General features: G+C 37.5%; 2 protein-coding genes across 2 annotated transcripts in view; one reads left to right on the top strand and one right to left on the bottom strand.

Moving 5' to 3' along the window:
• The window catches only part of LOC134806037 (transmembrane and ubiquitin-like domain-containing protein 1), a 118,886-nt gene that overhangs the window by 79,651 nt on the left and 13,518 nt on the right, over window positions 1-25,717 (top strand). The gene's annotated exons all lie outside the window — the stretch shown is intronic.
• LOC134805989 (vacuolar protein sorting-associated protein 16 homolog) lies at window positions 1,676-25,717 on the bottom strand. The gene is made up of 17 exons (XM_063779168.1): window positions 25,437-25,717; window positions 24,609-24,798; window positions 23,958-24,104; window positions 21,777-21,903; window positions 21,097-21,230; window positions 19,628-19,803; window positions 18,785-19,031; window positions 9,623-9,766; window positions 8,840-8,952; window positions 7,252-7,390; window positions 6,794-6,928; window positions 5,143-5,304; window positions 4,433-4,546; window positions 3,509-3,614; window positions 2,944-3,121; window positions 2,215-2,415; window positions 1,676-1,925 (listed from the first exon to the last, which is right to left on the bottom strand). Exons 1-17 carry the CDS (start codon window positions 25,484-25,486, stop codon window positions 1,781-1,783), a joined length of 2,508 nt encoding a protein of 835 aa, XP_063635238.1. The 5' UTR covers window positions 25,487-25,717; the 3' UTR covers window positions 1,676-1,780.

Raw genomic sequence — 25,717 nt, 5'->3', positions numbered from 1 at the left:
CTGCGCCCCCCAAAACCTATAAAACGACACCCATGACGACTTTTATGACATAGTGCATGGCCGCCATTTTGGATTTCAAAATGGTCATCATTTTCTAAATCGGGGCCCCCTAAAACCTATAAAACGACATCCATGACGACTTTTATGACATAGTGCATGGCCGCCATCTTGGAATCCAAAATGGTTATCATTTTCGAAATCTGCGCCCCCTAAAACCTATAAAACGACACCCATGACGACTTTTATGGCATAGTGCATGGCCGCCATTTTGGATTCCAAAATGGTCATCATTTTCAAAATTGGGGCCCCCTAAAACGTATAAAACGACATCCATGACGACTTTTATGACACAGTGCATGGCCGCCATTTCGGATTCCAAAATGGTCATTATTTTCGAAATCGGCACTCCCTAAAACCTATATATCGACACCCATCTCGACTTTTATGACAAAGTGTTTTGCTACCATCTGCATGCAAGACATTTCTATTATTTTTACGTACAAAAATGGCCCCCTGTCAACTTTCAATCGAGATTTAATCGATAATTTATTCGATTAATATTCAGATTAATTCAATTTCAATCTATGTTAGGTCGACTAAACTAATCGCGATTAAAATTTGAGAATTAACTTTTTTTATTCCATTAATTAGTCGAATAAACAGTTAATCGATTAATGCCCATCTCTGACCACGGCATTTTTACACTTTGAGAATATCTGAAAACAAATCAACACAAGGAGCCATTTTGCAAATCCAGTAACATACCAGTAACTTTGTTATTACTTTTGACAGCGCGTGTCATGTGTCAACACAGAGTCGACACAAAGTCGAAACATTGCAACTACTTTGTGACTGCAATATTTCTCAGCCTTAAACCATATTTATACATCATAATTAACAAGTTTCGTAGTATGTAAAGCGTTATTTCTGTTATTTAAGTATAGTATACGCATCGAAGTACTAAAAATGTTTCAAATAATATAGTTATGAACACAGGCACTGAGAAGTAAACAATTTCATTTCCGGCTAAACTAAAACAATGTGGTGGCGCGTTGATTATATTACACTTAGTTTATCAAATCACTCGAGCAGTTTAATTCCCCATAATAATTTAAGTCCTATTGTAATATAAATGCAAACAATATATAATTACGTCTTGTAATCCGTTTTAGAGATGGCGTATTAATGTCACTTATTTTTATTTAAGTATTTTTCCATCTGACAGTTTCCATTTGACAGGAACAAAATGAACGAATGAACGAATGATTTTGGCATAAAGTAGTCGCAAACCCGAAACAATGTGTGCACACGGCGACCACACTTTATGTCACTTTGTGTCATGTGTCGACCCTTCCCCATTTCTGGTAACTGTGTCGACACGGCGACGACTCTGCGACTGGAATTGTGACCGAAACAGACGGTGTCGACACAAGATGTGTCAACACCGCGTCGTAACGGCGACTGGAAATGGTTGTATGGGTAAGAAACACTGCACTCGGAACTCTTTAACATATTCACTGCCCCCGACGCACATGTGCGTCCACCGTCATACAAGTTTGTTCCTAGGCAGGCATGCGTTGGTGGATGCGTTAATCACGGGAGGCAGTGAATGCGTTAATCACGGGAGGCAGTGAATGCGTTAATCACGGGAGGCAGTGAATGCGTTAATCACGGGAGGCAGTGAATGCGTTAATCACGGGAGGCAGTGAATGCGTTAATCACGGGATATAAGCCAATAGAGATCGTTTACAATTCCTATAACATTAATAAACTACGTAGGCTATTTCCTTGTAGCCAGCTGATCTAGTAGCGCAGCGATTTTCTCGTGTTTGGTCGATTCGCTGACCGGGCATTTATTCTGTACGTAGAACAGGGCGTTCTGGTCCCTTTGTTCGAAGGCCACTAGAGCGGCTTCTTCGTAAAAACTGGAAAATAAAAACAAAAATTAAAAATATAACACTAGAATCGCTAAATGAAATAAATTCTGTAAATAAGTAACCTTTTCTTTTGCACAAAGTGATTTCTCCAAGTTATATTTTCGCAAAATGTTTGTCTAACCTAAATACAGTATTTACTTGTCAGTAGTTTAGTATGACGTAGTACTTAGGTTCGTTCTTGCGGTGCTTGAGGCACGCGTCCACGAACGGTTCGTAGCCGACCGTCTACTTCCAACCAATGTCATCCTACAACACATTAGATATACAACATTCTCACCCAGCCTTGACGTAGTACTTGACTTTGATGTCGTCCCGGCAGCGCGGCAGGTACTTGAGCGCCTCATCGTTCTTGCGGTGCTTGAGGCAGGCGTCCACGAACGGTTCGTAGCCGACCGGCGACTTCTTCGATTTGGAGAAGCGGTCGAGCTCGTCCCAGTCGTCCTTCTCCGCTAGAGTTAGGATGCGGAGCCACCAGTACCTGGTAAATAAAAATAGATTTTTTTTAAATAATAAACTGATCGGCGATTGGGTCATCTCTCTAGCCACACCTGATGGAAAGTGAAGGCAGAGCCTAAGATGGAGCTCACCGGTTCAGTAATATGCCTAGTATGGCAAATTTTTTTGAATTTTGTCGAGTTCAGACTGATTGTCATCAATCTTCCTCGCGTTATCCCGGCATTTTGCCACGGCTCATGGGAGCCTGAGGTCTGCTTGACAACTAATCCCAAGAATTGACGTAAGCACTAGTTTTTACGAAAGCGCCTGCCATCTGACCTTTCCAACCCCGAGGGGGAACTAGGCCTTGTTAGGATTAGTCCGGTTTCCTCACGATGTTCAGACTGATTGTAGTGGTAAATAAATCTTGTTTCGATCGTGCCATTACATGCATTTCATCTCTTTTGCGGTGTGTGTGCCGAGATTGCCGCATTGAATGTGCTATTTACATCCGTGCCAATTTATAGATCATATATTTAAATCTTCGTGTTCTAACTAAATGTGCACTTACCTCCTGTCCGGCATCTTGTATTCCGAGCGCAGTTTGTCCGCGAGTTTGATCTCGCCTAGCTCGAGCAATTTCTTGACGGTGTCGTGTAGAGATAGCCCTACGAAGCTCTCGCCGTAGGTCTCCTGCAGGCTGGACTGCTGCTTGCATAGCTTGCGGCCGTCCTCGCAGATGGCCACGCCTATGACAACGTGAAAAAACTGTAAGCAAAATGTCTGAAGGTACCGTGAATAATCACATTTCGGTTCAGATGTAAATAATGTAGATGAGAAGAACATTTAAATTTTTTGATTTTGTTGTCAAACTTCGTTCGGGATTCTAGCATGGAATCTTGACCGTAACGAGGGTATTATGTATTGCTTAGAGATGAAATACATTTTGCTACCGCGCTTATCTGCTATTCACACCCTGACTTGAGAAAATGTATATTGGAGGTAATAAAACCCTATTTTGCTCTCAACATAGTCTCCTGAGACCCCGCGTAGAAACAAATAAACTGCTTCAGAGAATACTATTAGGTCGGAAGCGTTTTTTCGAATATGAGGAAAAACAATGAGCGTTCGTGCACCTAAGTCGTTCTTGGCCTTCCTGTAGCACTCCCTGGCCGATATCAACGCGGCCTCAGCTTGCCCTGGCGGTGTGGGGCCACACGCGTCACGCACGTGAGCGGCGGCCTGAAAATTACAATGACAATTTATTGTATTGCAGACCAAGCGATTACATAATATTGTGATCTTGGGCCAGTTGCACCAACCACATTTAACAGACTGATCAACGTCACGCAACAGAGATCTATGAAACTTCCCATACAAAAAAAATTGCGAACACTTTAACGGTGACAGACGGTTTGGTGCAACCGACCCTAAATAAATAAGTAAATAACAATTAACAAGGTGCGACATGTCTTACTGAACAACGTGCAACTTCGAGAGAGGAATTGAATTACAACTACGCCAACTACATAGTATTAATTAGCTATAAGTATATTGTTTACATTGAAAGGAGGTAAAATTCGAAAGGAGTAGAAAGTTTTCTAAAAGCAAACATTAAATTTTAATTGGTTTTAATTTAGGTTATTGTCTATAGTTCGTTTTTTTAGCATTATAAAGAACTTGAAAGAAGGTAAGCGATCTTGAAATGTCTTTTAATTGAAAAACGCTTTTTAAAAATCAGTAACTATTACTTATGAAAGCAGAAGAATATAAATGATCGTATTAGATTCATAATTGTTACATATTTGCCGTAACTTATTTTTAAAATGTGTTTTTCCATTAAAATACACATCAAGATTGTTGACTTTATTTCTAATGCTAAAAAAAAACGAACTATAGGGTCAGTTGCACCAAACTATTCGTATCGTTAAAGAGTTCGCAAATTTTTTATGTATGGAAAGTTCCATAGTAAGGCGCCGGGGCGCGCCGGCTGACGTTGATCAGTCTGTCAAATGTGGTTGGTGCAACTGGCCCTTATTCTGGCTATTTGAACGACTCACCTGCGCGGGGAAGTCGTCCTCCTGCACAAGCACTTTGCGCAGCGCCTCGCGGTTGTGCGTGCCGCAGTACTTGATGTACAGCGCGTGCGCCAGCGGGAAGCTGCGGATCGTCAGCTGAAAAACAAACGTACAGATAAATTAACACATTCAGTGTCGAAAACCCGACTATCGGGTATTTTATGATTTCGTTCCCAGGCCGGACGACCCGATAGTCGGGATCGTGGTACTACTGCTTTATATGACGAAATTGTTGTGGCCTGGCGCGGACGTCTTGTTTGGCTGGGTGGCAATGAATACAGGTAATAATTTGACAAAAAAAATCGGAATGTTTTTCTTACTAACTACACGTCTTATACAAAATTTATTTAAAAATTAAAGCACAATCGGTTAACTAAGATAGAACGTTTTATCTTCAAAATATTCTCGTTTAGCTTTGATACACAAACGTAAACATGTGTTAAGGAGCCCACAGATTAGGTACTAGTTCGCCGGACGATATCTGTCTGCCAGTTGTTCGGAACTGTAACCTTTTGCGTTTGACTGGCAGGCTGATATCGTCCGGCGAACTGGTAATCTGTGGGCCCCTGTAAGATAATCAACAATATAAAAAGTGAAAGGCTACCCTTTATAAAAAGTGAAAGAGGGGTTTTGAATTTGGACCATTTGACCGCCAAAGAAGTGCTCGGTTCCTGTTTCAAATGGACATTCACCTCGAACTCATGCTTGCCCATCTTCTCCTTTAAGTGCAGTAGTACTATGTAGACGAGGTCGGTGTCGCCGCTGGCCGTGGCCTTGAGCAGCGCCGTCGGGCCCTCGCCCAGTTGTAGCAGCAACGGGACTTGCAGCTTGCTGTGGCTCTCGTACTCGAGAATCTGGTAACGAGGTATTTAGATTATCAAGTCAATAAATTAAATTAGCAGAGTACACGGTATAGAAAGTCTACACCTTGTCTACGCTCAAGGTTGGTAGGTACGGTCAAGGAATTTAATTTCAGTACCATTTTGTACCAACGTATAAAGTGACAAGTCACAGTGACAATAGTATGAGGTCCTTGTGACTGTCAGTGACTTTCATATTGATTGTCATTGTGACAATGTACGAATTGGTACTGAAATTAAATTATTTGACTGTACCTTTCATAAGCAGTTGTTACATATATAACATTATGTATTCTACGCTTATCATGAGTCAAGACGAGCGCAGGGCGAACTTTTGTTCGCGCATACTATTATTGTCAAATGAAGCAGTCTGTAAGATGACAATTTTGTTATTATTATTTTATTATTTTATTTTAATCCATAAAAAATTACAGTGTAATTATCACACTTATCTGCCAAACTGCAGAACAGTTTGTTGGCAGAAAAACTAAGTCTACCCTCCACCATACTCGTAACCGTATTATAAATATTAATACCGCAGTCGTTTTTATGTATCTTAACTTACATACGATTTGTACAATAGGATTGTTACTTGTTTCCTCTACTTAATAGTAGATTGTACAACAAGGGCATAAAGTGACCTATTTTTACCCGAGGCAATTTTTTGGTCTGAGCGAAGCGAAGACCAAAATAGTAGACGAGGGTAAAAATGGACATTTATGCCCTTGTTGTACACTCTGCTTTTCACTTCGATTGCGAGGAAAATATACAAAAAATCAAATATTTTAGGTTATTTTAACGTATTTATTCAAGACTAAAGAAAATTGTTCTTGGGCCGGTCGGAGGCGCGGGGCACGCCGATCGGGAGAGCGCCGGTCGGGGGCGCGCCGGCAGGGCTGGCAGTTTGTATGGCAGAATTTGGACTTTATTGCTAAGTCAATAAGGGTCGTAATAGATGATTTTACTTTATGCTCTAGAGCATAAAATGCGATTTTATGTCGTCTACGCACGACATAAAGGTGCACTTTTTGAGCATGAGAAGTGAAAAATAATAAATTATTTCACACCTTGCACGAAATAAAGCACCAGATAATAATTAGAACAACAGAGATAGCAGTTATTTTTAAACACAATTTCTATTTAATAAATCGGATTGAAATATAAAAAGTAGGGGAGCTAACCGTGACGTATCACTATACTCGTTTTCATATAAATTCCATATTAGGGGCTGTTCATAAATTACGTCATCTATTTTTGACGATTTTTGACAACCCCCCTGCCCCCCAGTAAAATAATCCAAAAATCATGCTTCGAATGACCTCGTTTTCTCCTACGTCACGCTACCATCATCCGATGTCCAGACCCCTTAATTTGAAATGACGTAATTTATGAATAGCCCCTTAAGCAAATCGTTTTGACAGTTCTAAAAAAGAAGCTGATTTGACTAGTAGGAAAGCAGCCTATTGTACATGGAGATGTTTACCTTGATGGCGAGTGCCTTCCGCCCCTTGTCGGAGGCCTTCTTGGCGATGGTGGTGTAGGAGATGCCGGGCACGTTGCGCAGCTTCTCTCCTATCTCGCGCGCAGCGCTCTCGTTATCCAGGTGAGGTTGCGTCACCTGATGGCATCATTTAAATTAATTTTCAAACCATATTAAAACGAATTCAATTGTTTTTAAAAACATTATGTTTAATTTACTACTTTGCACATACAGAAACGTTGGTGTGAGCAGTATCTGGCTCGCTCTATGTAATGCCTGGCGGTTCTAGACCCTGCAGCTTGGAGTGAGGGTTTAAATTACTATGTGGCAAGCTCAATGTGATAGTATGTATGTAGGTTTGGTCCTTGGCAGCTACTGGTAACCAACTAAAGCGACAGACAGTGCAGACGTTTCCTTGATTTGATTTTGACGTTATTGTGTTGGTTTAGGGTTCAAGTTACCTTGTAGCAGGCCCAGTGTGACAGCACGCGGGTCTGCCCGTCCTTCATCTGTAGATAGTCCGCGATGTGTAGCGCGAGGCAGTGCAGCCTGCGCCAGATCAGTCGGTCCAGCAGTATCCGCTCTCCTAGGTTTTGGACTCTGTTGCCTTGAGTTAAGGTTATATTTCCAATGGATATTCGTTTTTTTTTTATAAAATGCTTTCAGGATAAAATTACGAACTGGGAGTTTCTTTAATTTGATAATTATTAATAGCGTTATTCATAAACGCGCTACAAGCGTCAATTAGCATTTGTCTTAATCTATGATTTTGACTTTTTTTCTAATACATTAGCTACACTACCTACATTGGCTAATCTCGTACTTTCAGGCGACAAAGTTAACTGCATCATAAGTGAGGCTCGTAAGGTTTTATGAATATTCTATCCTTAATTTATAACGCAAAGACATATACATGAAATTCCAAAATATAGTTGTATGATTTCACTTAGCGTGCATATTTTCGCTTTATCAAAACATCTAAATGGATTGCCCCGTGATTCAACGACTGTTTCGTTTCACCCGTTAGATAAAAATAGATAACTATAAATAGTCATAACTGAGTTAGATGTAAATAGAGCATTAGGAAACACCAACTGTGTTGATTTCACGCGATCGCACGTGGCGGACGAACTTGGAGTCGTGCCAAATATAATACCTGGCTTACGCTAAACGTAAATTTTAAATCACCATACTGTTGAGTTGAGCACGCGCAACTAACGGCGTGTGCACAGCAACACTCCTAACTGTACTAATTAAAACCAAATTTTTTCCTTTGCTAATCCGCGAAAAGATAACGTGCTAGTCAATCAGTGCTAACCCGTTATACTTACTTGCGTATTTTTTACATGCAATTATTGTTCCCTCCCACTCTCCCACCGCAAAAATAAATACGCAAATAAATATAACAAACCACCACCAAAAGAACAATACTCGACACGTGTTTCGCCTCTCTAAGAGGCATCCTCAGGAGATGTTGACGGTCTGACGCCCGGCAACGGAAACAAACTATTCACTATTCACTCCTAACTGTACATCGGTGGACCTTATTACAAAAGATGATGTACAGTTAACAATGTGGGCGATGGTAAGTAGTGATCTGTCAGCTGCTGGTCCCATATGAAGCCGTTCAATAACGTTCATACTTACAGTGACCTACAAAGCAGAGCAATAGCAACATCAGATACAAGACTAAAGTTCAGGATATAACTAGAAAGATAAGAAGACAAAAATGGAAATGGGCTGGTCACATGGTTAGAGGAAAAGACAAATGGAGCAAACTAGTCACGCAATGGTACCCAAGCGATGGAAACAGAAAGAAAACTAGACCAAAGAGCAGGTGGGACGACGACATGAGACAGGTCGCAGGAACAACTTGGGGTAGAGTGGCCATAGAAAGGCCAGAATGGAGAAGATTGGAGGAGGCCTTTGCCACCTGGCAAGCGGGCACACAGAAATTGAAAAAAAGTGAAATATATGAACATGAATAATGTATTGTCCGACTAAAGGCTAAATAATAATAAACATAGCAGGGCGTGTATAAAAGGATACTGGTAGAACGTGAGCGGGATGGCCACCTTGGGGTCGCGGATGGCGTTGAGTACGCGCAGCCACCGGCATGTGCGCACGTAGTGATCCGTCAGCTGCTGGTCCACGATGAAGCCCTTTAACCAATACAGTTTATACAGTGTTTTTATTGGAACATGTTTTTTTACCCCACCTGATGGGAAGTGACGACAGGGCTAGCCCAGAGATAAATGAATAAAAAATAAATAATAATCGTTTATTTCCGAAAAATATTATCTTGGATACAGTTTTTACTGACCTCCAGACTAGGCAATGCCTGTCCCGTCAAGGACAGATTGATAATCTTAAATATCTAGTAAGTAATACAGTAATTAATTACAGAACTTAACTTATTACAGAGATATAGCTCACTGATTCAGTAACAGTCTATTCACTCTTACTTTAAGAGATCTAGATCGTATCTAAGTATCAGGGATTACAGATGAAGACAGCGAATTCTATTACTTAGCAGGTCGTTCGTAGAAATGATGAGACAGACAATGAAACAATGAAATTATATCGCGGTAGACCCGTTTGTGTAATTAAATATGTGTACAAAACGCGAGAGTTTAAAGTGTTATATGATGAGACAGATCAGATTAAATGACATGTCGACAGCGTAAGGACGCATTCGCTCCCTACGCCTGCAAACTGCATGCAAATCTCTGCAGCTGACTGGTCTAATAATTATCACAAAAATGCCTGTTTGGTGCAATTAAATCCCAGGTATGTAACCATAGCAACCAGTTGCCAAAAAGTTCTACTCACCTTGCCAAACTGCGCGGCTCGGATGAGCATCTTCTGCACGTCGGGCTCGAACTCGAAGGCGGCGGCGTCGATGCAGTCCTGCACCGCTTTGGCCAGGTCGGGCTTCACCAGGCGGATATATTCATCTGCCCTGTGGCTGCGTTTCTGCGACATATTTTTCGTGATTTTAAAAGCTAAAGATAAATTGTTAACTCAATATAATTCGCTATTAGTATATGTATTGTATATTATATATATTATCGAGGTATTTTATTGCACTACCACTAGACCAATAGTGGGACCGGATTTTTGCACTATAAGTTTTGATAATTCTAAAGATGAAAAAGTGATACTTATCTGACATGGGACATATTTTTAAGCATATTTGTAAAATATGACGAAAAGTTAGAACGAGCGTTAGATATAAATTAGGTATTTATATATTTTTAGTAATGATTTTTTAATATTGAATTAAAGTGCAATGTTTAAGTTCCATCGTTTATAATATGTATGACGCTTTATAATGTAAAATTATTAGAAATTTTTTTAACGTGCTTCTTAGTCAAACTACAAATTAGCTTATTATTTTGTCGATATTGAATTAAAGTTTAATAAATCCACAACAACATATCTAAATTCTTAAGTTAATAGGCAAGCTAAAAATTTAGAAGAATAAGATATATGCTTTAGAATTCATATGCGTTTTTTGTCCTATAATATCTAATATTGAATTAGAGTCTGTAAAAATAAGTCTATTACTATAAAATAATATACGCAGCCATATTATGGAAAATAAGAAATTTCGGTGTGTAGCTTGCATTGTAATAGTAAAATATATTTTCTCAAAAATGGACGGCAAAGTCGACTTTGCCGTTTAAAAAATAGGTCGCGAAGCGCGTAGTTTATGGTCAGTCAAAAATTAAAAAGTTAAAAACATTGCAGTCTCGATTTTGGGACTGCAATGTTGCATACAAATTCCATTATTTGTCGAGTTCCAAACTTTTTAAAAGTTGAAATGGCCATATCAAATGAAGGCACAGGCCCATTAAACAGCCAAACAGATGATTAGTACCGCGACTATTTAGCTGTCTCAAATAGGTTGACGTATTTTCGGCAGAAAAATACACTTCTATTTTTTTATTAAAAAAAATAAAAAGGTGGCAAAGCTAATTTTTTCAATTGTTTCTACTTTTTTCTGTGAAAATATATACGTAAGAACGTTGCTTTTGTAAAATATTTCTATGATATTTATATTTCTTGCACCATTTTTGAGAAAAGCACTATATATGACTCGGCCGGAAGGCTACTTGCTGGCTTCGGATTCAATTAAACGGACTCCCAAGGTCGTCCGTTTAAAACGAATCCTCAGCCTGCAAGTTGCTACTTCCGAGCCTCGACAATAATGTACTATTAAAAAGGCGCGAAATTCATACATACGCCGCGCTGGTCCGTCAGTGTCGCCGGCGCGGCGCCCGAGACCCTATCATAGCCTACCTATACCTCGCCCCTCGCCTCGCCCCACCTGCCGCTCACAGCACTGTCTGTCTTTTCTTATCATTCATTTGTTTGTTTACTGTGGACATATATAAATTAGATGCGGACATTACGTGAAATTAAAGGGGTCCCTTTGTTTCCCATAAAGTTTTAAGTCATAATGTATTGTTTGTCATATAAGAACCTTCGGGCTCTCGAATTAAGGTTTATTTTTGAATGGCCTTAGTAGCAGTTTGATAGCGTTGACTCGGCTCGGAGAGTTGGTGAATTGGCGATTCATTCGCCGAGTTAGCGGATCGGATACCAAGTTATCAGTTAGTTTAGTGGCCGAGTTGATTAGGAAGAACATTTGAATTTCGAAATTGTAATAAAAATGTACATGATATTCACAATTATTTTTTACCATAGTTTGTCAAAGGACTGTCTCATTTCAAACATAGAGAGAATCATCATACTATCTTTGACTTACACTAGTACTAGCACCCAAAAGAAAAGGATGAATATAGTTTTTTGTTTTTATTTACTGACAAATTGGTTTGACCGACTATACCTATTTCTGGTTCCTATTGTCATGTCCTGTCCTATTCAACGTCAATATCATATTATGTATATTATAAACCAACTGCTCAATATTACACGTATACATATTGAATATACAATAAGGTAAGTGACCTCACCTTATTGTATATTCCGTGTCGGCCGTATATGCCTATATACGGCCCACCTTAAATTAAAATGTTTTTTTTTTATAAACAGGATATTAAGTATGAAAAACTCACTCAAATAGGTATCTTATTTATTGAAGTTTCTTCATTATACCAAAATAGTTATAAAAATATTACGATACTCTTGGAAAATATACATTTATAAAAGTCCTATTGTGGGCCTTATTGAACACTAGCAGGGTATTACTTAATCCCGCAAAAAATAATAATGTTGACAGTAGACAATAACAGATTTTATTGTTTTTAACTTAAGAGTTATAGATATACAAATAACAATATTTGGTACTTCACAACAAGAGGATATTTATAATAAGTTAAAAATAATTCTTTTTATTAACTAAAGATATAAAAATTGTCTAGTTTACGCGAAAATAGTAGGTAACTTAAGTCACTAAACATAAAGCTTTATTATTATTATGTATTAACATCTGGGGGCACGGCAGTGCCCCCGCCAAGACGAGCAAAGCGCAAGGGCACTATCTACCTTTTCTCGAAGCGCTTCGTCGTTTTTTGGAACCCTCATAACTTGGGGTTGGATTATACTAGATAAACAAAGTTCTCGAACTTATTAAGCATATCAATTGCATAGCTCTTATACTTTAGATTTTATTCATATCTAAAAACTTCGATTTCGTCACTGACTCACTCACTTGATGATTATCAATACCTTTAGGGTACTTCCTGAAGTCCTCTAAGAAGCTGAAATTTGATATGTAAGATAGTTTTAGTACACAAACAACAAATAAATACAAAAACTTGAATTTTTTAATCCTTAAAGGGATGATGAGGGGGTTTAATCTTGTATGGGGAATCAATAATCGCTGAACCGATTTAGTTGAAATTTGGTATGTAGATAGGTATTGTTATGGGGAAGGATATAGAATAGATTTCAATCTCAAAGTTTACCCTTACGGGCTGAAGGCAGATTTCAACCCCAAAGTTTACCCTTACGGGGTGAAGGGTTTATATGGGGAATCAGTAAGAAGTACATTGTGTAACAGATGCCCCCAGATACTTATTTCAGGATTTTTAATAGTAAATCACCCCCAACCCTTTAAATTAGGGGATGGAAGATTGTCATAAGCAACTTACAAAAAGAAGTGAAATCCCACCAAAAACATTTTGATGTAAAATGTTGCCCAGACGAAACCATAAGGCTCGCACTGTCAAAAAGTTATCAGATCTCTTGCCAAGCTTCTAACTCTACAAGCCCTAACTTCACTAGCTCTACACCTTAGTCAAAGTATGTAGCTCGGCCGTTTCGTTTCTACAAGAACTATTGTATGTATAATAAAAAAACCGCCCAAGTGCAAGTCGGACTCGCGTTCCAAGGGTTCCGTACATTACACAATTTTTAACAATATGTTTTTTTAGTGAAAAAAGAGTAAAATGTCTTTTAAAAACCCGTAGGGATCGGATCAAAAACTAAGTACTTAAGTCCGACTCACGCCACAGATTATACAATAGTTCTTACGAACTGATACTTATCTCTCAAACAAAACGCAAGTACCTACCGTTTTGATACCTACACAAAAATACAATGGAGTGACCTTCAACGCGCCGCTCCCCGCACCGCGCGCACCGGCACAACGCTAGGGTTGCTGACGCTTAGAAATGATAAATAAATACCCACTTAAACAGAGGAGTGAAATAAAAGGAAAGCTAAATCTTAAATTATACCTAATATTCCGATTATGCTTTAGTGTTTGCGAAATAGTCATTTTAAAAGGTCATATGTCCCTGCAGTAACCGCAGTGTTTACGCCGTTTTATAAACCGCGCAATAATCCCAGCAAGAATTAGTTTTAAAACTTCGTGTAATTTAAAACCAGATAGAGATTAATGTTACATAGTAAAGAAAAATAATAGAAACCCCATGAATAAAGGTAATTAATTATAAGTTAACCAGAGCAAAAATGAGTAGGCACTTTCCGGTGTAAACTTACTGTCGTTAAAATAAACATTTACCAAAATAAATTAAAAATTTACTACCTATTTCAAGTAGTTTCTATATCTAAATCTATACATTTGTCACACATATTAAACATTACATGTTTAATTAAAGAAATTCAATAGTAGGTAGGTACCTACTACCCGCGCGATTCGAACTTTAAGATATCGCGCCGTTAGACTTCACTAGATATGAAATAGTAAAGATATGTGACGTTCCACGGCAAAAGGTACCTTATGGCGGCTGGCGCTTACGCTTATTATTATCGCCACTCCAATATTCAGTCGGGGCAATGGTACCTTTTGCCTTGGAACGTCACATATCTTTACTATTTCTTATCTAGTGCATCTCTAATTCATTTCCCGAATCCCGCCGTCCGTGTAACTATCGTAAAAATTGACAGTGCGGCGCGCGGTGACGTGCGTACGTGAGCGCGTGTGGCAACCAACTGGCTTGCTTTTCTACCGTGAACGGGAGCAGATTCGTAGGTATTAATCCGAGCTCGCGCAGAGAGTTCCATAGGCCTGCTCACGCTTAGCTCCACATTTCTAATAGGTTTTCCTGTCATCTATAGGTAAAGAGCTAATATGTGTATTTTTTTCATAATAAAAAGACCCAGTAGTTTCGGAGATAAGGGTAATGTTAATTTTTTGCCTGTTTTCTTAAATAACTTCTAAACTATTTATTTTAAAATTATGAAAAAAATATATTTGAGATTCTAATTCTAAAATGAGCCCCTTCATTTGATATATAACAAAGATATAGTTTTTTTTCTTCTATTTATCATTCATCTCAAAAGTGACCCCTTTATTTAAATTTATATTACATATTTACTTTACATGTATGTCTTTGGGTTATAGACAAGTTTCAACTTATTAGTCCAGTAGTTTCGGAGCAAATAGGCTGTGACAGACGGACAGCCAGACACACGAGTGATCCTATAAGGGTTCAGTTTTATTCCTTTTGAGGTACGGAACCCTAAAAATAATGATTATAATAAGTTTTTCACCTTATGCCCATGTGGCGGTAGCAAAACAGCCAAGCCACATATTTTGACTAAGGTGTAGAGTTAGTGAAGGGGCTTGTAGAGTTTGAAGCTTGGCTCGACAAGAGATCTGATAACTTTTTAACAGTGCGAGTCTTAGGCTTATGGTTTCGTCTTAGCAACATTTTACATGAAAATGTTTTTGGTGGGGTAATTTTTTACAGTATAAATATTTCTTCGTAACAGTTAGTATTATCTTTTAACATGATTTTTACTGTACATCTGGGCCCTATTTCACCAACGTGACAGGTGCGACATTTGTCGACATCACTGTTACTGACGTCACAGGCCTTTATAGGCTACGGTAACCGCTTACCATCAGACGAGCGGTGTGGTTGTTTGCCACTAACCAGTGTTGGGCGTAATTAATTACTCGTGTAATTTAATTACATGTAATTAATTACTCTTGTAATTTAATTACATGTAATTAATTACTCGTGTAATTTAATTACATGTAATTAAAATGTTTGTTATTTAATTACATAACATTTAATTACATGTAATTAATTTTTCTGTGTAATTTGCAATTGTGATTACATTAATTAGTAATTAAATTACTCAATTACTTTTCATTTACCTTTTTAATAATATGCAAATATGAACAAATTTACTTGTAGTAATTATAAAGAAAAACTTTTATGAATTCCATTATACGCTGGATAACGTTATAACATATTTTTTATCCCTGGAATCATACCTTTACAGGGTACTATGTGACAAACCACGTTGAATATGGCGGTCGGCGCTTACGTCGCGTAGCACCGCATTAGTTTGCACGATGCACATCCCTGGTGCGCCGGGTGCGGGCCAGCCCCAACCCTATCCTGTGTGTGATAGCGGACAGACTTGACTGCCCGTATATGAGACACTGCTGCGAAATGCATGTTTCCAGCAGTGTATATATATTGTAATAGTTAATTAGGTACTAACATTAGGAACGTAAGTCTACTAACAAATCTGTATGAGTCCATAGTTGGTCGAAATAAATATTTTTCATTTCATTTTCATTTCATTAGTTAATAGGGCGCCGGTAATAATGACGTAAGCGCCGACCTAAGGTGCCTTTCGGGTTGGACTGTAGCAAAGGGGGGGCTGGGACTTGAACAATTGTCACAAGAAATACGACAGTTGTCACGAAATTCCGACACAGAACTCATTTACTGTCATGAATTACCGAAAGTTCTTTGAAATCTTGTGTCAATTGTCATCATTATCATCATAAACAAGAAAGATACCTGTTTTTTGCCGATATAATAAAGTTTTTTTTTAATAATACAATGATAGTGACAAACAGGAATAAGGCCCGTCCGATGGTAAGCTATAACCGTAGCCCATGGATGCCTGTGACGTCAGCAACAATGTCACGTTGGTGAAATAGGGCCCTGGTGCTACATTACGACACCGGTGCTATAATAAGCACATTAAAACACTCCCTTTGGCCGTGTTTTAAAATTCGTCATTCGTTGCAAAATTTCAATTTTTCGCACTTCTATCGTAAATAACTACCTATGTATTAATAAAAAAGTTACCTATATAAGTAAGTAGTTACTGCCTTTAAAAAGTATAAGTGTCTAAATGTTATTAGACTTTTTGATTCTTTAAAACGTCTTTAGGTCAATAAAGCAAGTGAAAAATTATTAGAGTTAGACCAAGAAAAGTCTGCAGCGATTTGGACAGCCCACGCAGTGAAGGTGTTATTTATAAGTCATAATTTCATAGAAGTTTCTTCAAATCGGCCTTATTAATGAGAGATTAAAAATATTCAAAATTATCTAAAAATATTTTAATCTATTATTTCATCTCACACGTTCAATAAGGCCCGGGACTGGACCTTTTTACCTGCACTGACAGTGGATCTTCTTAGCAACAAGTACAAATTCAGAATAATAGGGAGCAACTGCTATTTTTGAATGCTGGGCCTTGTTACCCGCCGGGCCTCATATGCCTGCACCTCACCTACCTTATTTAAGTATTTGTTTTACAAGGGGAAAATTTGTTGATTAATCATGCTAATATTGATACCCAAACAAGCGAAACATTCTAAAATTGAACCACAAGCGTAGCGAGTGGTTCGTAAAGTTGAACCTCGAGCGTAGTGAAGGTTTCAAGGGACGAGGGTTAAATAAAATTTTCACTACATCAGCTCGTAAAGGCCCTCTTGATTGTTCGAAACGGATAAGAAGAGTGGCATTTAATTTGATGCAAATTTTGAGTTGTTTCCGTAGGTATACTCGTAAAGCTCAGTTGGTTGGTAAAATTGACTTTAAAATGATAAATATTGAATAACGTTAGTTTGAAATTGATTTAAATGATAAAGTAAATATTATCGGAGATATATATATCGGATATCGCTCTTAAACAAAAAATATATGTCGCTAGTCATTTATAACCTAAAAGCGCCAAATTACGCAAAATTATATTGAAATGACACCTGTCTATTGAATTTGAAGAATACTTTAACAAGGGTGGTTATCTGTATGACAATGCACCTAAAATAATTTTCAAATGTATCTATTATTTCTATACTTAACACGATAACGAATTCTACGTAAACCAAACCGCGGGCAATCCCTAGTACATATAGAAATAAATAAGTGTAGGTAAGTTTCCATTAGTGTACCTACTATTAACAATATAACTATTTACCATTGATAATAATTTTATAAACGTTTTGCGTATTTTTTACGGGCACCGCGCTAATCGCTAGCCCGCCACCGTCGATCGCTGCCTCCTGCCACGGCGCACAGCGCGGCGCGCGAAAACGCCGCGCGTTTGAAATGTAACTCAATATAAGCGCGGAATGCATACTTACGTATCAGTATTTAGTGTCGCCGTGATTTTATATTTCTAATATTTTGTGTGGGAACTAAGATAAATAAATAAATAAATATAAATAAATATTATAGGGACATTCTTACACAAATTGACTAAGTCCCACGGTAAGCTCAAGAAAGCTTGTGTTGTGGGTACTCAGACAACGATATATATAATATATAAATACTTAAATACATAGAAACAACCATGACTCAGGAACAAATATCTGTATCATCATACAAATAAATGCCCTTACCAGGATTCGAACCCGGGACCATCGGCTTCATAGGCAGGGTCACTACCCACTAGGCCAGACCGGTCGTCAAAAAGAATAGAAGAAAAGATCTTTATTATGACCGTGTAATATTAACTCTACAAACTTTAATTCAATATTGGCTATACTGCTTAACCAGAAATCAATATCTAGACAAGCACATTGTCTACATTTCTAATTTTTTACAAGTATACTAAGTTGATAGATAATATCGTAATTTTACAATATCAGCTACTTTAATTCTTTATTGACAAAGAAATTCGTGTTTTTACGTTCACCAGAAAGCAGCTGTTCCAGATTTCTAAAAACCGAATATTGTGAATAAATTAAAGTGTTATTGAACATGTTACAGTTTTTTGTAACTTTAATTTTATATTTACATAGTTATTTAGCAAAATTGAAATATTTAAATATGGCCGAACGCTCCACCTATAATTTTCTAATATTTTACATAAATGTTATTTAACATGCATGCAATAACATATCAAAAAAGAAAAAACTTTAATGTTATCAAAACCCATTTTTGTTCCACCGCTGGTCTACACTAGGTACTTTGTGTTTTGATTTTTATTTTGTATTTGTGAATGTTGAGGATAATTACAATTACAGTCATACATGTTGTCATTGTGATTGACTTAATTTTTCTACTTTAACATGAGGCCGGCGATATATAAAACAAGCCGTAGACCGCGCAAACCCTATTTTTATTATGGTTACGTTACAAAAAGCCTGTAAATTAATAATGCAACGATAGTAGTAAATTTATAACGATGAGATGGATTAACTACCAAAAACTAATATTTAAGTTCTGCATAAGACATGACCTATCCCGCAGTTAGCCTAAACATTCGGTGACTGTCTGCTTTTTGAGAAATTCTCACCTGGAACTGTTTCGATGCTTCAACCAAGTATGAGCCAGGAGCGGTGCTGTCGATCCTGAATATCTTCTCAATAACGACCGGCACTTTCTCTATGAGTTCGTGTGTGTACTGCGACACAACACGAGCGCAGTCCATCTCGGGGATGACGTGGAACGGGCCGTCGTAGGGGAACTCCGTCTTTTGCCCTTTCGAGCCAAAGATGCAGAGCATGTCGTCCCAGTGGGCTATCACGGCTTGGGATCCGCACCTGAAGAAAATGTATGATAAGTTGAAATTGGAACTGGAGGCCTTGGCCAGTTTTTCTTAGATATGACTTTTATTTCAGTTTGTAAGTTGATATTATTCGAACGTGTTCGATAGACTATTCGTTTTCCTGTTTACCCACGACCGACGGAACGGAGCCGGTAAATACATTTAGACAGTGTGAATGGTGAGTTTATGCGTTTGTTGGAATTATTATTTTCTCAATTATCTCCAAACCTGATCGAGCGATTTACTTGTGGTATTTTGTGAAAGATTTGCGGTACATCTGCGACAGTTCTGAGGTAGGTAAGTTGCAATTCACCAGATGCGGTCGATATTTTTAAAATTAACTGTAAATTAAAAAAATATCTTTTTATATATACCACGACGGTAGCAAACAAGCACGTTGCCGGCATTTTAAATATATGGGTTGTCACAGGGCCACTTGCGTCATTCACTAACCCGGGGTGAACCGATTAAACCAGTAATTACCATGGTTACCAGTACTATTTGACACTGGGTTAACGGTTTAATCGGTTAACCCCGGGTTAGTGGGTTGGTGTAAGTGGCGCTAAGTGATCTTATCATTGACGCACTAACCAGACTAGTTCCTTAGGTTGTTTGATGAAGCCGGTGTCGATCTCCGCGTACTTGTTCTTGCAGTCGGAGGAGCCGATCCACAGGAACCCGGAGTCCGTGAAGAGCGCCACGTGCCGCCCGTTCTGCGAGGGCACGATGCACAGGATCTGCGTGTACGGGTTCCGGATTTCGGGACGCTGGAAATGTATTAAGTTGACTTAGAAATAGGTGTTCTAAGACCCTTTATAAGGCACAATTCATATAAAAAATGGCCATCTGTATTTTTGACAGTATTTTTTCTAGGACTATGAAATAGCATTGTAGCTTGAATTGTAGTATTTGACATCAGGTCCGTAAATGGATTTATTTAAATTAATAAATATTTGAATATCTACATAGGTATTTATTGCAAATAAGGCGCCAGCCATAAGTTCCAAAACGGAATCATATTCATGTATGGTCCTAGCTAAATTGGTTGTTCCATACTTATGCTATAGAATGTCCATTTTAGCTAGAACCCTGAATGGCGTAACAATCACGGAACGTGACTGTACCTATCAATTATAATATAAAAACGCAATAACTACGATATTTTAAGTGATATTTAAGTTTATGCAAGCAACAATGATACTTAGATAGTTTTCATAAATTAGTTTCCAGTTCACCTTGTGTCGAAACACGTCATGTCGATCAGTAACTTACTTAGAAACTTGATGCTGTTTCGTATTGAGATTTCAGATAACTTGTCAGTTTGCTGTTGATTTGTTTACCTACAGTCCGCCTCTCACTTGGTTCTATTCAAGTTAGCTAACCTTGAATAGAACCAAGTGAGAGTATGCCATTATTTTTATTTTATTTTATTTATTCAATTACAATTATAAGCTTACAGTAGTACCAAAGCGCCTATAATGCTAACAACAGTAACAGCGTGCGAGGCCCCGTCGTCTGGGCTACGAACAGCGGCCGGCGGCGGCGTCCCGCCTTTCCGTATTGCGCGGGCACAAAGAGACGGATACCTTCCAACGCCACAGGATTGTCTATTTTCCCTCTTATCAGAAGGCTGTAGTGAACGGTAAGATGCAGCTAGCGTCTAAAACTGAGGGTCTCGAGTCCGACCATACCTCCTACAAAAAGTGACGGATATAGGAAAGGATAATATCAGTACTGCTATTTGTAGAGATGTCGAGCAAATTTTTTCTGAACCCGTTCAAGTAGGAGCTTATAATTCAGTTCAACAGCGTCATTATAAACGTCATATGAAGTTTGATTGACCGAGTGCGGGAGAAGCGCGTGCAAAGAGTATCCGTGAGTAAAAAGACTCTCGTCTGACTGTTGTAGAGGGCTACAGGTTACATTTCTCAACCGATTTTCGTGGAATATTGTGAGCAAGTTTGATGACAATTTTGTTAAAAAAGACAAAACTTTCAAGTTGTTTATGTGTCACTAGTTGGCAACTCCTGGCCTAGAAAAAAAGGTAAATAAAGTCATACCATGAGCACAGGTCTGGGTTCTCCCAGCTGGCACTTGTATATCTCCTTGTTGCGACACACGAGAAAGCCGATGACGGCCGACGAGCGAAGGCCCGCGCTCAGAACGCACCACGATGTGATTGGTTCACTGGCCCCTGGAACAAAACATCATCAGTACTTTCAGGTAATTTATAGCACTGCTTCGAATGACACACAGGCAGATAGGTAAGATAGGCGTGTAGTCATAAACCTTTCCCCACCATTTCAAATTTCTAAATTGTTTAAAATATTTAGGACAATTTCGCATGAAAATTTCTACGTTGTTACTCATACATGTTGTCAATGTATCTTTATTTAAAGCTTCTAGAAATCTTTAATCACAATAAAAACGTATCACGTAAAAACTACGACTCTTCAACCCACAAAATAGCCTAGCATGATAACCAATTACTATTCTGGCTCTATCTATGGCGAGATTTGCATTAAACTGTTAAAATTCCCATATAAAATCCACGCCAGCTTCTTGAATCAATCTATCTATATTCATCATCATCATAACTTAAGAGCTTTGCTCTTGTCGGTGGAGTAATCGCCAATCATTTCTTTCTTGTGCCAGTCTTTTAATTTCCTCATACGACGCATTATTTTTATCTATATTACCTAAACTTTTTTTAAGAAATAGAGCAAATTGAACAACTTACTTGGTAGATCTGGTACGGGCCTGACTTTGGGTTCGGAGATGTTGCTCAGCAGGAACATGCGGTTAGTGGTAGTCATTACAGCCAGTCCCACACCATGAGGGTTTGGGAACAGCTGTGCTTTGCTGACCTGTTCACAAACAGTATAGACAATATATTAGGGGACATAGTAGTAAAGTAAGGGAAGAGAAATGCATCAGCGCATATTATCTTATTTAAGTATCATTTCTTTCTAGTATGTTCTTAGTTTATTTATGAAATGATGAAAAGTATTAAATGTTTTTTCTTAGTTTATAGTCTATATATGTGGCTTTGTATGCTTAGAAATCAGTAAACTCCCCCTTTAGTGTAGTAAATAAAGGTAGTGGACCCCGCAGTAATTCCTCAGCCAGAAAAAACTTTACAGTATGACAAAGTAGTATCAATAAATAAAAAGTATTGTATAAATTTCCAAAGAATAATAATAATAATAGAATTAAAGTAAATACCTAAAGTCTTAAATCGTTAATATCTTTTTACGGAAAAATGCTCCCTTCAAACTTTCTTCACCGGACATATTCATGTAACGTATTGCAACAATATATGAAATATCAAAAAAATATCCCAGCAGAAATACCAATATTAATAAAATTTATTTTTTTGGCGTGTCTTGGACCGGAAAATTGCTCTGTCTAATTTTTTCACTGGAATGCCATTTTATTGCAGTTTTATACCTACAAAATGAAAATCTAAAAAATTACCATGTAACTATACTATTTTCAGAAATTGCCTTTTTACTTACTGTGGAAAATTTCTCTGTCCATTTTATTTATTGAATTAAGTTCACAGTTGTCTTTCTATTCAACTATAAAAACATCCAAAAAATAACGAGCGTATTAAAAACTGAACATATCGGGAACAGTATGTAGGGGAGCGGGGTGTACAACGGATGATATTTCTTTTGGATATTTTGGATTTAAGTGTATACGTGACTACTTAGTACATATTTAAAAAGAAATCAGGCTGAGAAATCTTCCACTCTCAGTTTTTAATAGTTCTAAAATACATAAATTTGGGAATGCATTTTTTTTTGATTTCCTTACCCACTACGCCAAATTATATTCTAAGATCATATAAGAAGAAAAAAATGACAGAGCAATTTTCCGATGAAAATGAGCGACAAAAAAAGGAATTATCATAAAAAAAATATTCTCATTTTTTACAAAGATTTAGATTTTTTTCTAGTATTACATACTGATACAAATAACTTATTTGGTAAAATAATTCTGGACGGAGGAATTACTCAGTTCAATATATAAACAGATTTGTATTTTTACGTATAAATACCTAACTTAGGAGTGTTTTTTTTTTGGATATTTATATGTTAGTTTCGGCTCATACTATACAATAACCAAGCAAAATTTCATGGACTGAGAAATTAATGCATGGGTCTCCATACAACAACTTGCTTCATTTACTACACTACTTATGCTTTCTCATTAGTATCCTACCCCTATTTCACCCTATTAGAAGATTAATTTCAGAATAATAAGTATCCTGCTTTATTCCAAGTTATAAATTATCCATGTGCCAAATTTAGTCCTTTTTAGGGTTCTGTACCCAAAGGGTAAAAACGGGACCCAATTACTAAGACTCCGTTGTCCGTCCGTCCGTCTGTCACCAGGCTGTATCTCATGAACTGTGATAGCTAGGCAGTTGAAATTTTCACAGATGATGTTTTTCTGTTGCCGCTAAAACAACAAATACTAAAAAGTACGGAACCCTCGGTGGGCGAGTCCGACTCGCACTTGTCCAGTTTTTTAGGGTTCCATATCTCAAAAGGACAAAACGGAACCCTTATAGGATCACTCGTGCGTCTGTCTGTGTCTGTCCGACCATTGGGGACCTTTATCTCCGAAACTACTGGGTCTAACATTTTGAAATAGTTCTTTACCTATAGATGACAGGAAAACCTATTAGAAATGTGCAGTCAAGCGTGAGTCGGACTTAATTACTTAGTTTTTGATCTGACCCCTACAGGTTTTTTAAAGACATTTCACATAAAAAAATACATTGTTAAATAATTGGGTATGTACGGAACCCTTGGAACGCGAGTCCGACTCGCACTTGACCGGTTTTTATCATTCAGTTTTTTTTGTTTACACAAACATGCATAAATTAATATGTATCAGTAGAACAGGATACCTTAGTGTCCCTAACTTCTTGCCCCATATTAAATGTCTTCTGGTAGGCTCCAAACATGTCGTAAACCAGCACATCTCCGCTCTCCTGCACACACAGCAGCTGCTCTCCGTCCGACCAGCCCATGTGGATCAGGACTCCGCTGTTCCACTGGAAATGACACAGATGATAGTATGTTTCAATATACAAACAACAGCATTGTAAATCAAATAGTTTGATTGCTTCAATAGAGTTGGCTGGCCAGAGTATTTTACAGATGAGGCCAGCATAGCTTTTACCTACAAACAGTGTTGTTAAAATCTTGTTTTATTTTATTGCAATTTTTTGGCCTGGATGCAAATCTCATAGAACAAAACTAGAGACAGATTAAACCTATGCTAGCGCCATCTATGAAAAACATTGCCAATCCCTTTTGTCCAGCCAATCTAACATTTTAATACAAAATTTGTACAAAGGCAGGATTGGGTAGTAAATTGCCAATCAAACAATTATTTGCATATAACATAATATATAAAAAACACACACTTGTAAATGTGTGGTTAACCCACTGGTGTTACTGAAAAGTTTCTTAAGGTGAGTTATTTTCCAGAGCATATTTTTAAGACAGAAAATATTTCTAAAATAATATTAAGATATAATAAAGAAATAACTTACCAAAATCTTTGATATAACATTCCCTATACAGTTATAAATTGTTATGACAGGTTTGGCAGTGGTCGCTATCCTGCCAAACTGCTTCCGGTCCCGCACCACAGCAATAGGCCCTCCGTATGGGGCTCCACTGATTACCATGTTGTCTAGGCCCTCGTCCATGGACCAGTTCATGTTATAAATTTCTAAACGCCTGTAATATATTAAATTATTTAAAATTAGGTAAATGAAAAAAAAAAAGAAATGTTTGTCATATAAAATACATTTGTAGCTATTTTACTTAATTATTTTTTTAAATGGCACATGTGGGATAGTGCTAGCTAAGGATGATGATAACACTCACTTTCTAAATCACAACACATACTTATAGTAAGTGTATGGTATTGGTATTAAGCAAGAAAGTTACCAGTTCATTTGTGACTTCCTACAATATAATAATTTATGTCATGGTAATAGTAGTTGTAATCACTTTAATGTAAACAACACAGGTTTACAAAAAAATACAATGTTTGCAATGTTAATGCTATTTGTTAATAGCAAGGTATCAACCAAACAAGAAAGATAAATAACTGCCTGCCTGCTTATCATTCTTTGGGCACCTTCTGCATCATTACCATATTGAATTTATACAGTGTTTATTAAGTTAAGTGTGTTAAGTTTAAAATTATATGAAAATATAAGAATGATTGCGATTATCAGTCTCTTGGTAGGTAGATAATGTTAAAAAATACATGACATACGCCCATATCTCCTCACTATTTCGTATTATATGACCTGTGCTATTTCTAAGCGGATAAAAAGTGAAATACTATATTGTTATAATTATCTGACCTGTAGTAGGAATCCAACTGGAACCAGTCCGCTGTTAGCAGCGCCGACATTGTGGAATAAAAATCAAATACACCTAATAATGATAATTGACTGATAACACAAAAATATCCTTAATTAATTTAACACAAGGGCTTAGCTCGGAAGAATTTGAGTCATCCAATTTAAATAATAACCAATTGATATTACAAAACTAGTTACATTAATACGATTGTATTTAAATTATATTAGTATAATTTCAACAAATTATTTGTTTTTCCTATGGAAGAACATGAATAAATAAA

The sequence above is a fragment of the Cydia splendana genome, chromosome 2, assembly GCF_910591565.1.
Source record: "Cydia splendana chromosome 2, ilCydSple1.2, whole genome shotgun sequence".
Taxonomy (NCBI): domain Eukaryota; kingdom Metazoa; phylum Arthropoda; class Insecta; order Lepidoptera; family Tortricidae; genus Cydia; species Cydia splendana.
Note: the sequence above shows the minus strand (reverse complement) of the source record. Positions and strands in the feature narration are given on the sequence as shown.

Bases quoted from the DNA above. Each gene is read 5' to 3' on its own strand.
- LOC134805989 (XM_063779168.1), bottom strand. From the start codon at position 25,486: ATGTCGGCGCTGCTAACAGCGGACTGGTTCCAGTTGGATTCCTACTAC. The intron at 21,231-21,776 runs GTAAGTTGTTCA...GTTTTGTTCCAG, and splicing joins GCCCGTACCAGATCTACCAA to GGGCCAGTGAACCAATCACA. The intron at 3,615-4,432 runs GTGAGTCGTTCA...TGTAATTTTCAG, and splicing joins AGGACGACTTCCCCGCGCAG to GCCGCCGCTCACGTGCGTGA.